The sequence below is a fragment of the Barbatula barbatula genome (genome assembly GCF_947034865.1).
Source record: "Barbatula barbatula genome assembly, chromosome: 3".
In the NCBI taxonomy this organism is placed as follows: Eukaryota; Metazoa; Chordata; class Actinopteri; order Cypriniformes; family Nemacheilidae; genus Barbatula; species Barbatula barbatula.
Window position 1 is genome coordinate 3089715 of NC_136764.1, and position 11983 is coordinate 3101697.

Here is an 11983-nt window from a genome sequence, read left to right on the forward strand (position 1 = left end):
GACACAGGCGTGGATTCGGCCGTCTTGTCCGGAGACACAGGCGTGGATTCGGCCGTCTTGTCCGGAGACACAGGCGTGGATTCGTCCGTCTTGTCCGGAGACACAGGCGTGGATTCGGCCGTCTTGTCCGGAGACACAGGCGTGGATTCGGCCGTCTCGTGCAGTGTCTCTGGGCTGGCAGCCGTCTCGTGCAGTGTCTCTGGGCTGGCAGCCGTCTCGTGCAGTGGCTCTGGGCTGGCGGCCATCTCGTGCAGTGGCTCTGCTGCCAACTGCGCTTGACACTGTTGCCCCCCCCCAAAAACATTATTTGGGGTTTCAACCCTGTCCTCTGCCTCTCCCACAGTAAAGGGCGAGCCGCTTATCAGGAGGGCAAGGTCAATATATTGACCTAAAGTCCATTGAGGAGTGTTGTCAGGCAAAAGATACTCCAACATTTCCTCAAGCCCATAACGGAACATGTCCTTTAATACCTCGTCCTTCTCGTCCACCCCATGGCAGAGCTCACAAAACTCCGTAACATATTCCTCTATCGGGCGGTTACCTTGGCTGAGGCGGAAGAGACGGATGACAGGGTCTATGGTGTGTGTTGCTGCTGGATCTTGGGTGGCGAAGTCTTCTGTCATGAACTGCTCCGGGACAGGCAGGTTAGATCCAAATGCAGCTTTATTCTCAGAATGGTCAAACAGGCAGAGATCATCGACAGCGTAACGTATGTATGGGATATCCAGAATCGTAAACAGTCACAAGCAGAGGACAGGGCAGGCAGCAGAGAATCGTAGTCAATATCAAGATACAAAGTAATACACGGAAAAGACAAATACCAGAAACGCTCAGAAATGCAGTGATAACAAAACAAGACTTCACAGTGTGTGAATAAGTGAACAGGGTATATATAGAGTGAGGCTAACAGGGTGATGAGATACAGATGAATGTAATCAGTGTTGATGAGTCCGGGAAGTGCGTTATGGGAGATGTAGTTTTGTGAGTGAATGATAAGTTTGATGTGGAGTGCCCTCTGGTGGTTTTCAAGGGCACTCCAGTTGGTGACCGTTACATACATACACATGTTTAACTTTATTGCTTTAAGGATTTTCTTACTTTAGTGTCTTCAGTTTACAGTTTGTATTCTTCAGTCCATCAGAGAGCAGCTTCACTCCTGAATCCTTCAGTTTATTGAGACTCAGGTTCAGTTCTGTCAGACTTGAGGAGTTTGATCTGAGAACTGACGCCAGTGATGAACAACTTTCCTCTGTCAGATTACAGCCACTCAGACTGAAAGAGAAATAACAAGATAACAGTGAAGATATAAACACATGAAGAGATAATGTTTGAACAATGAGAATCACTGCAAGAACTGAACCCTGACAGACAATTATAAATAAAAAACAAATGAATGAAAATCAGAAAAAAGCCACAAGAGAGCAGCTCTCACTCTATAGATGCAGTGAACAATTCCATCATGTTTTATTGTGTCTCTGTAGGACATTAACTACAGTAATGTGGACTGTTAGATGTTCAGGTGAAACTGCAGGTAAATGACTCACTCAGCTGTTCTGGATGCTTTGATCACTGGCAGAAGCCTCAGAAGACATTCATCTGATCGATCATATTTCCTCAGATTAAACTCATCCAGCTTCTCTTCTGAGTTCAGTAACACAAACACCAGAGCCGACCACTGAGCAGGAGAGAGACGGACTCCAGTAAGACTAGACTCATCTCTTCTGTTCACATATGTTTGTACTTCCTGCACTAGAGAATGATCATTGAGTTCATTCAGACAGTGAAACAGATTGATGGATTTCTCTGGAGAGAGATTCTCTCTGATCTTCATCTTAATGTACTCGACTATTTCCTGTGTACTGTCAGAGCTTCTTCCTGTCTGTGTCATCAGATCTCGTAAGATTGTCTGACTGGACTCCAGTGAGAGACCCAGAAGAAATCTGAGGTAAAGATCCAGGTGTCCGTTCTCACTCTGTAAGGCCTTGTCCACTTCACTCTTCAGTAAATCACTCATGTTTGATCTCAATCTGCTTAAGTTTTCTGATGTTTGCTGAAGAAATGACAGAAACTTGAATAAAGCAGCGAGAAACTCCTGAACGCTCAGATGCACAAAGCTGAACACCTTCCCCAGGTTCAGTCCAAACTCCTCTCTGAAGATCTGAGTACAAACTCCTGAGTACACTGACGCTCCTCTGACATCAATGTCACACTCTCTCAGATCCTCCTCATAGAAGATCAGGTTCCCTTTCTCCAGCTGTTGAAAAGCCAGTTTTCCCAGAGACTCAAGACTCTTTCTAGCCTGCTGAAGATCTACCTCACATTTCCCATCATACTTCTGACTCTTCAGTTTGATCTGAAACATCAGGAAGTGTGTGAACATGTGAGTGAGAGTCTTGGGGATCTGTGCTGGACTCTCTGCTTCACTCAACATTCTCTGGAGAACAGTGGCTGAAATCCAGCAGAAGACTGGGATGTGACACATGATGTACAGACTTCTGGATGATTTCATGTGTGTGATGATTCTGTTGGCCAGACTCTCATCATTGATTCTCTTCCTGAAATACTCGTCCTTCTGAGAGTCATTGAATCCTCGTACATCTGTGATCAGATCAACACACTCAGGAGGAATCTGATTGGCTGCTGCTGGTCGAGAGGTGATCCAGATCAGAGCAGAAGGAAGCAGATTCCCCTTGATGAGGTTTGTCAGCAGCACATCCACTGACGCTGATTCTCTGACATCAAACAAACTCAGATTCTTTGAGAAATCTAGAGGAAGACGACACTCATCCAGACCATCAAAGATAAAAACAACTTTATAATCATCAAAGTCTGTCGATCTCAGTTCTGTTGTATCTGTGAAGAACTGATGAAGAAGATCCATCAGACTGATATTTGTCTGTTTGATCAGATTCAGTTCTCTGAAAGGAAGTGGAAATATGAAGTGAAGATCTTGATTTGTTTTTTCTTCAGCCCAATCCAGAATGAACTTCTGCACAGAGACTGTTTTTCCAATTCCAGCGACTCCTTTAGTCAGCACACTTCTGATGGGTTTGTTTAGTTCAGGTGAGACTTTAAAGATGTCATTACATTTGATTTGTGTTTCTTGTGTCTCTGATCTTCTGGATGTCGTCTCTATCTGTCTCACCTCATGTTCATTATTGATGTCTTCACTCCCTCCCTCTGTGATGTACAGCTCTGTGTAGATCTCATTCACAAGTGTTGAGCTTCCTTGACTTGAGATTCCTTCATTCATTCTCTGGAATTTCTCTTTTAGTCTGGATTTGTGTTTCTTTGTGTATAAAGGGGTCAATTCTGTTGTGTAAAGGAAAACAAAATAAGTTAAATGCAGGAAATGACATTAAAAAAATAATCCTCAGGAATAAATTCATAAATCTCTTACTGATCTGTAGTTTGTTAGCGAGGTCTGTCTGCTTCATCTTCCTCAGGACGTTCAGTGTGATCTTCAGAAACATCTCTCTGACTCTGATCTGATCTTCATCATCCTCCTCTTCTCTCTCAGAGCATGATGGGTAATCTGGACTCAATAGACTCTTGAAGATCTTCAGCTCTTTCTTCATCAGAGAGATGAGTTTGTGCTCAAGCTCCTGAAAACATTGTTCAAACACACATGATTTTGTTTTCTTATGAGGGCAGAAAAAGATTTAATGCTCATTTTAGTGAACATTGCTTGAACCTCATTTCATGAAACCTATAACACATTTAAACACTATAAACACACATCAAAACTATACAAACAAAATGATATTTTCTTTAATTCATATTTTGCCTTCAAATGATTCTCAAAGCATCAAATACACATCAGCATTGATAACACACTGAGATCTATTTCAAATCAATATGATCGTGACTTCTTACTACAATGAATCAGTTTGAAACTAAACATCTAAACATGTTTCAGAATCATCAGTAATAATAACATTTTAAAGCATCATTTGAAGAAGAGCATCTACATTTCTGAATAAACCGTGAATGAAACATGATATTGAAAATAAATCAAATGAATGTAAAATAAATGATTGTTAATCAAAGCAAATACTAAAATAGACACATTCTTTAAAAGAGAATACTGTCAAAAATCCCTAATAAATATTTATATATAAACGGTTGTTACACAGTAATTGCTTTGCATCCATTTCTCAACTTTACACACAGACAAACACACACACACGAACACACACAGACAGACAAACACACACACGAACACACACAGACAAACGCACATACACACAAGAAAACACACAGACAAACGCGCACACATACACAGACAAACGCGCACACACACAGACAGACGTGCACACACACACAAACATACACAGACAAACGCGCACAAGCGCACACAGACAAATGCACACACACAGACACACACTGACACACACACACTGACACACCCACTCACCTGGAAAACAGACTCCATGTGCTTCCCTTTGAATGAGACATTTGTTGTGTTTCTGTAATGTAACAATAAATGAAATATGTGTTTCATACAGTGAACACTTGGATTAATGTGTGTATCTGTCAGTAAAGTGTTCAGTGAATATCTGCAGTAACATCAACAGCACAGACTCAGATCAGAAAATAAAGACTGATGAAGTGATTTACTCGTCTAAACCATCAGACTGTTCTCACCTCACATCTGGATCATCACAGTCTCCTGAACTGAAGTCAAGTGGATGATCCATTGATGCTTCACTCTTCATGGACACACAGCTGGGTTTAGGAGATTCTCCACCAGTCAAACTAAAACAACATATATTATAATGAGTTTATGCAATGTATCAGTAATGTGATACATTTGTATATTAGAATAAATATAGGATATATGAACAAAAATATTCAGAAAATAAAGTAAAAAGTAATTTCTGCTAAGATAAACTATTATAAATGAACATATTTGTAAGGACAACTATATTGCTTACATGTAATAATATATTTTATGCATAAATTTAGCTAAATCTCGTACATCCCAGCAAGAAAACTGAATCTGTCTGTAGTCCAACCTTTTAAAATCCCTCTGCAAGTGATACAGTAAGATTAAAATGTAATTCAGTGCTATAGTGAGATATGAACCCTGCTTATCTAAAGAGAATTTATTAATACAAACAATAAAGAAAACCAAAGAAACCCCTCCCCACACAAACTAATATTAATTTGTAATGAATTAGTTTGCATGAAGCAAATCCTCACAAAGTAGTTTAAAGTATAAACTCTGACAGCTATCAGACAAACCAAACACATGTAACACGTTTCGCAATTACAGTTAAAAAGGAAAAATTTGTATATTAAAATCTTTTACTCATCTCACCTTTTAAACTCTCTGGAGAGACTCATTGTTCCTGCAATAAAAACACTGTGTTAGACACTTCTTTAAACCAGTCATCCTCAGCTAAACTGCACATTTCATCTTTTAAACAGTGAAGTGTCTCATATTATTGTTGAACTGCCCTATTGTGCTTTACATTTCTAACATGGACTGAAGGGGCGGAGCCAGATGTTGCAGACATTGGGGGCTTAACCCAATACTATGGGCTTGGTCCCCAATGAGAGGTTTTCCCCATTTATGGCGGCTATATTACTATTTTCTAAGTGTTCTTTATATTTTGACACCATAACATAGCAAATGTAGGCACTGTAATAATGACCGATTTAAAAAGCATGTTAACTTTCAGAATACTCAGCATTTTAATTTGCACACATTTAATTTACCTCTATTTTAATCTAAAGGTCTTCCTCTGTTAAGTTACTGGAGTAATACAGAGTTTAAATAACGGACTGGATTGTGACTTCATTATAGAAACCTAAAGAGATTCGTGGTCATCCGCCCTGGACTGTTGCCAGAAAAATTGTGCAGGAAGAATCTTTCCACTTTCACTTAAGACATTATATCGAGTATTTTCACAAGAGAATCGGCAAACAAGTCACATATGACTGTTTATAAACACGCTTCCTAATGACAAGAATAACATTTACATTTAGTCATTTAGCAGATGATTTTATCCAAAGCGACTTATGAAGAATTCAGGGAGCAATGAGCGATATGTCACACAGGAGCAATAGTTCAATACAAAAAACAACACACAACAATAAACGCGATGTAAATAAAGTAAAACAGGCGATTGAATCTACTGAATAAATGTGATACTCACAGTATTTTCTTAACTTTAATAACAATGATGATTCTTCTCAATTTAAAATGTCTTCTTCTGTAACAGTTTCACTTTCACCTGATGACCGTAATGACGGAGGAGGAGCCTTGAAGGAGCTCAAACACAATGTTACACACACACACACACACACACACACACACACACACACACACACACTCACACACACACACACACACACACACACACACACACACACACACAATCACACACACACACACAATCACACACACACACACACACACACAATCACACACAATCACACACACACACACACACACACAATCACACACACACAATCACACACACACAAACATTTGTGCATTTCGCAGTGTGTGTAGTGTTTCCTTTCGCTGCAGCCAATTGGCTTCTGAACTACAGTGGTAGTTTTACTGCTATTATAATAATACTTTTGTGAGACATATTTAGTTTAGTTAAGAAAACAAAGATGGTGTTTAATCTGGTGCCGGTCGCATAAACCGCTTAGAATGACAAGATCGTCCTCTGTTGTTTCGTTCTGTGTCTTGTGTCTGGCCCCAGATGATGTAATCATAAATGGATTAACTACAACATTTTTTACTCCACTTATTTTTGTGGTCTTGATGACGTATGTTTAGCTATTTTTATAGTAATGAGCGACTTTAAATGGTTGAAATATGAATCATTTTATAAACAACCGCGTATGTAAAGTAAATCTATGACGCAATCGAAACGTGAGGCGTTGGCGACCTCTACTGGAGACTTTACTCAACGACACGTCACTCGAGTCGAGCCGGTTCTGACAGGACTTGTTTCGCTTCAGTTTCGGTCTGTTACTCTGTGAACTGCAGCTAAACACTTCACACAAATATACCAACTTAAACATTCTTACGTGTTAACACGCGACATTCACCTTTACACGATGATTATATAAGAAATCATTTCTGAGGTAAATATGAGAATTAGTTTTGTTGGTCCTGCAGAGACATGGATTGGTTTCACTGTAATAACTGTTTTCTGAGAAGAGGGAAACCATTTGTAGTGTCCAGCTGTGGTCATATATTCTGTCATGACTGCATGAATACAAGTGAGTGCGGGATTTACTTTGGTATAATAACAGTTAAATGTGATTTTCACTTTTATTTAAGACCTTTTTTAGTCGGGTAACAAACATTTTGTCTTCCAGAGTTTAGTGGTCAGTGCAGAGTGTGTCAGGCCGACTGTAACTACCTGACAATATCTGACCAGGTGAGTCAAACTAAACCCAGAAACTGCGTCTACAGCAGAACAATGATCAGCCCCAGTTGTGATGCTAAATGCAGACAATGAACCAACAACACATTCATTGACAACGACTCTCATTCTATAGATAAAGCCACTGCCATATATGATATTATTGAGAGTTCATTGAGTTTATGTGTGCTGTATGGACAGAGTTCACCTGGTGTGGAAAGGATCCTGCTAGCACAGGTACATCTGCTAAAGATCTGGAAAACATCTGCTGTGTAAAAACATCTGCTTGATATCAGTTTAACATCCATTCTCAATGATAAATATATTACAGACGTCTGTGTGACATATTTGCATAGCATATGTTTCATAAAATAAAGTAAATAAAGTGAAATTTAGGGTCTGCCGTTACAATTCGGGTATTTTATTACGGCTTGGAACTCGGCTCAACCAATCATAATGAAGGACCAGAACTGACCGTTTTATAATAACATACATTATATTCACAAATGATTAAATCAAATCGCTTGTTGGTGACATTTGAATGTCGTTTCTTACAGTAAACGTGGAAGGTCTGCATTCAGTAAAATGAGCTTATCAAATATTTCATCATGTTTCTCATGTCTAAGCAAACACAATTCTACCTATTGAAAGTTCAGACGTGTTTCAGGTTGCCGTTTTTCAGAAAAGGCAGAAGGAACGTGTCATAGCTTTCTATAGAAGCAAGTCTGCAGAGCTGGAGCGAAGGCTTAAAGATGTCAATGATCAGCTCTACAGGTGCTCTTTTGTTGTTGAATATATGAAATATTTCCGTCATACTTTAAAACTTTTAATTTTGATCTATTTGTGTTTTATTAAAGGCAAGTGTCTGAGCCGAAAAGAGAGAATGAAGAGCTCAAGAAACCTCTCTCTCAAAGGAGGGTGAGAAATATCAGTTTACATTAGTTGTATTCGCTCTTGACTCATTCTTTAATGTTAATGTGTTTTGCCCCACACAGACATCTCCTGGGAGGTTTCAGATTAATGGGTAAACACAGATTATTGTCTATGATCATATGTGTGGCCATAATATTGTTACAGTATGTTATGACAAGTATTCACAGAATTCACGTCTTTCCATATATAGAGGTACTCCAAGGATGACTCTTCCAGTGGCTGTGACATCACCAGGTACTAACGCTTCATAATTTGAGAAATAAACTGCACTTATTAAACTAAAAGACTAAACTTTATGTGTTGTGTTTTTACTTTCCACAGTCACACCACGCTCTAGAGCTGTCAGGTAGATTGTATTGTATTATCTTAACCATGTTTACTGGTAGACCTGCTCTCCCCCAAACATTGACCGCTTTTCCACCATCGTGCCGAGCCGTTCCGTGTGTTGGATATTTTATTTATGTCTTAGACTCCCACAGGTTCATTCATCTCTATGTCGAGCATGAGTTCAATGCATGAACAGACTGTCAGTAAGTCAAGGTTTTGTAACCCATTTCTTGCTATCATAAAGTAAACATTTATTAAGTTTATTAAGTAAACATTTCAACCGGACGATCCGACGGTCGCTGCTCGCATCGCGGCATGCCTGAGTGACATCTCGCTTTGGATGAAGGATCATCACCTGCAGCTAAACCTTGCAAAAACGGAACTGCTTGTGATCCCGGCCAACCCAAAGATTCACCACAACCTTACCATTCAACTAGGCTCATCAACGATTACACCGTCCAGCACAGCCAGAAACCTGGGAGTGGTAATCGATGATCGGCTTAACCTCACAAGTCATGTTGCCAGCACCACCCGGTCCTGTAGATTCATCCTCTACAACATTAGGAAAATTAGACCTTTCCTATCGGAGCACTCTATGCAAGTCCTAGTCCAGGCTCTTGTCCTGTCCAAACTGGATTATTGCAATGCGCTTCTGGCTGGACTTCCTGCTTGCACAATCAAACCTCTCCAGATGATCCAGAATGCGGCGGCAAGAGTGGTCTTCAATGAACCGAAGAGAGCGCATGTAACTCCGCTCTTCATCAGGTTACACTGGCTCCCTGTTGCCGCCCGCATAGAGTTCAAAGCTTTGCTCCTGGCCTACAAGACCAACTCCGGATCTGCACCATCGTATCTCCACTCGCTAATGCAGATCTATGTTCCTGCCAGATCACTGCGGTCTGCAAAGGAACAACGACTAGTGGTACCATCCCAAAAAGGAAAAAAGTCACTCTCCCGTACCTTCTCTGGATCTGTTCCACATTGGTGGAACGATCTACCAGCTGCTACAAGATCAGCAGACTCGGTTGCCATCTTTAAAAAACGCCTAAAAACGCATCTCTTCCGTCAACACGTCGCTGATTGATTTTTCCTAATTCTCTTCCCTTTCCTTCTTTAAAAAAAAAAAAAAAAAAAAAAACGTACTAACCTCACTATTCTTAGCTTTTTATACTGTGCTAGGCTTTAATGGACTAGTTTGATGCACTTATGTATTTTGTTGCCTGTTGTTATAATTGCTTCCAATGTTTCCCCATCTGTAAGTCGCTTTGGATAAAAGCGTCTGCTAAATGACTAAATGTAAATGTAAGTTATTTATATTGCACAATCTCATGGTTTATGCTTATTATGTTCTCTTATTTTAAGGGACACCCAGTTCAGTTCACACCCCCGCAGGGTATCTTTTGATAAAATTATAAAAAATTCAGATGTTCAGATGTCTTAAAAAAGCTTCACGTTAAGCAATTCTACCTTTCATCTACAATTTTTAGGTAGATGTTCTTTACGTAGGTTTTGCTTTGGCAAGCACCAGCGGATCTGTACATGTGACGATAACAGATGACCAGATACAACATCTTCACAATTACAGGAAAAGTGAAACATTTCTTGACTTCTGTTTTTGAAGAGGTGTCTGTCATCTGTGAGCATCCAGAAGATGTTTCTCCCGTTTATACATTTTGAGTTTTCTGAAACTGACGTGTTTCTTTCACTCCAGTTTATCACTTTCATCTCAAAGTTCCAACAGATCTGAAATTAAATGAGAAACGTCATTCGTTTAGCGATGTTTCATGTTCTTTAAAAGAAAAATACAATCATTCTCTGACCATTCCCCGCCAGTGTTTCTTAGATACAGAACAACGATACAAACATAGACAGAGTATTTCATGTTTATGGATCTGTATATGCTGTACTGTTGAAATGTGGGTAACCTGTTTGTTCCTCAGTATCTTCATGTTTCATTGCGCATAAATCTAAACTGAATCACTTTTCTCTTCAATCTCCTCTTAACAATCTCCATTTCAACAATCTCTGTGTGTGTGTGTGTGTGTGTGTGTGTGTGTGTACTAGCACACATAACTTGCTTTTACACCTTGTGTTGGTCTTACTTTTGGATGAAGCGGCTCCTTCAATCCAAATTGTAATCAATATCAATGCAGGTAACAAAAACAACAAGACCTAGCAGAGAGCGATCCTGTAAAACTGATGGTGCTGTCCCAGCATGCAATGCTCCATATCATAGCTTCACATTCTCTATTTACAATGTAAATGATATAGGCCTATTAAAACATATCAACTAAAATAAAGCAACAAAAAAGAAAATAAAGCACAGCTGGTTTCTTCTTCTTTAAACATTGTCATCAATTACAAGAGGTCAGTTTTTCACTTCAGTACATTGCGATAAATCCATTTATTGGAAAAAAGTCAGATATACAGAAGAACAGTTTGTGGACACAGAAGTGAATCTCTTGACATTTACAAACTGTGATTCGGGTCAGAGAACATAACGCTGTGGTACTATATACGTAATTTTACCATCTGCTTTGTATCATTCAGTGTTTCTCGTCTCATTCTTGTGGTGCCATGCACGCAGTTGCTCTGCTTATCTTCAGATAAGAGTATGCCAAGCTTTTAAATGGTTCACCGAATATCTGTATCTTGTGACTGTCTACCTTACTATGAGACGATATGTTTTCAAATCAGACTAATGTCCAGCATTGCAGCATCAAACTGTTTCTCTGTTCCAGAAAAAATAACATTTATAATCTATAAGTGTCACGTTCAAATTCTGTTTATTGTTCATATAGTCAATCATTAGTTTCACCTGTGTCTGGTTTAGTTTTCCTGTATATTTAAATCTCATCATTCCCGGAGGACGGCGGCCCTCTTGTAGTCTTTGGGGACTAATCTTGCATACACTACACTATTATAATATAAATATTATGAAGGTTTAGGCTGCACTAGTCAGATCAACCGCAACCAGGAACACTTCCAATAACAACTGATGCATTTGTTGCTTCAAAGAGTGCAGAACAGTCCTCTACTCTCAGCCAGTCTCATTGTTCCAAGGGTACCAGAGCGGGCAGGACGCAGTCCATACCCAGACCTGACAAAATCTGTGATGATAGAGCTGGACAAAGGACGTGACAACTACAAAATTTTAGCCGCTATTAGATTAATAATGATAATCTATTTTGCCTTGTTGTGCGCGCACTGTCGAGCTTGTGCAGAGGCTGCAGCTTTTGCCAGAGGGGAACTGGGATCCGCTGGTTAGGCCTGGTTTCCCTCTGAGGGTTTTTTCTCCTCCAATGGAGTTTTGGGTTCCTCGCCACCGT

At 39.7% G+C, this 11983-nt stretch overlaps 2 protein-coding genes across 2 annotated transcripts in view; one reads left to right on the forward strand and one right to left on the reverse strand.

Annotated features, from left to right (window-relative positions):
- LOC306891684 (NLR family CARD domain-containing protein 3-like) overlaps positions 1-6244 on the reverse strand; it is a 41770-nt gene extending 35526 nt beyond the window's left edge. The window contains exons 1-7 of the mRNA XM_079452152.1: positions 6165-6244; positions 5324-5354; positions 4648-4758; positions 4418-4469; positions 3401-3605; positions 1545-3312; positions 1099-1272 (exon numbers count right to left, since the gene is read on the reverse strand). Coding sequence (XP_079308278.1) covers positions 1099-1272; positions 1545-3312; positions 3401-3605; positions 4418-4469; positions 4648-4758; positions 5324-5349 — 2336 coding nt within the window. The 5' untranslated portion in view covers positions 5350-5354; positions 6165-6244. The remainder of the gene's footprint in view (positions 1-1098; positions 1273-1544; positions 3313-3400; positions 3606-4417; positions 4470-4647; positions 4759-5323; positions 5355-6164) is intronic.
- A 904-nt stretch (positions 6245-7148) lies between these two features.
- Positions 7149-8677, forward strand: LOC306892480 (E3 ubiquitin-protein ligase RNF212B-like; the record flags this gene model as incomplete). Its single annotated transcript, XM_079453608.1, has 7 exons — positions 7149-7248; positions 7348-7409; positions 8077-8168; positions 8252-8312; positions 8390-8418; positions 8518-8561; positions 8649-8677. 7 exons carry the CDS (start codon positions 7149-7151, stop codon positions 8675-8677), a joined length of 417 nt encoding a protein of 138 aa, XP_079309734.1.
- Between the last annotated feature and the right edge of the window lie 3306 nt (positions 8678-11983).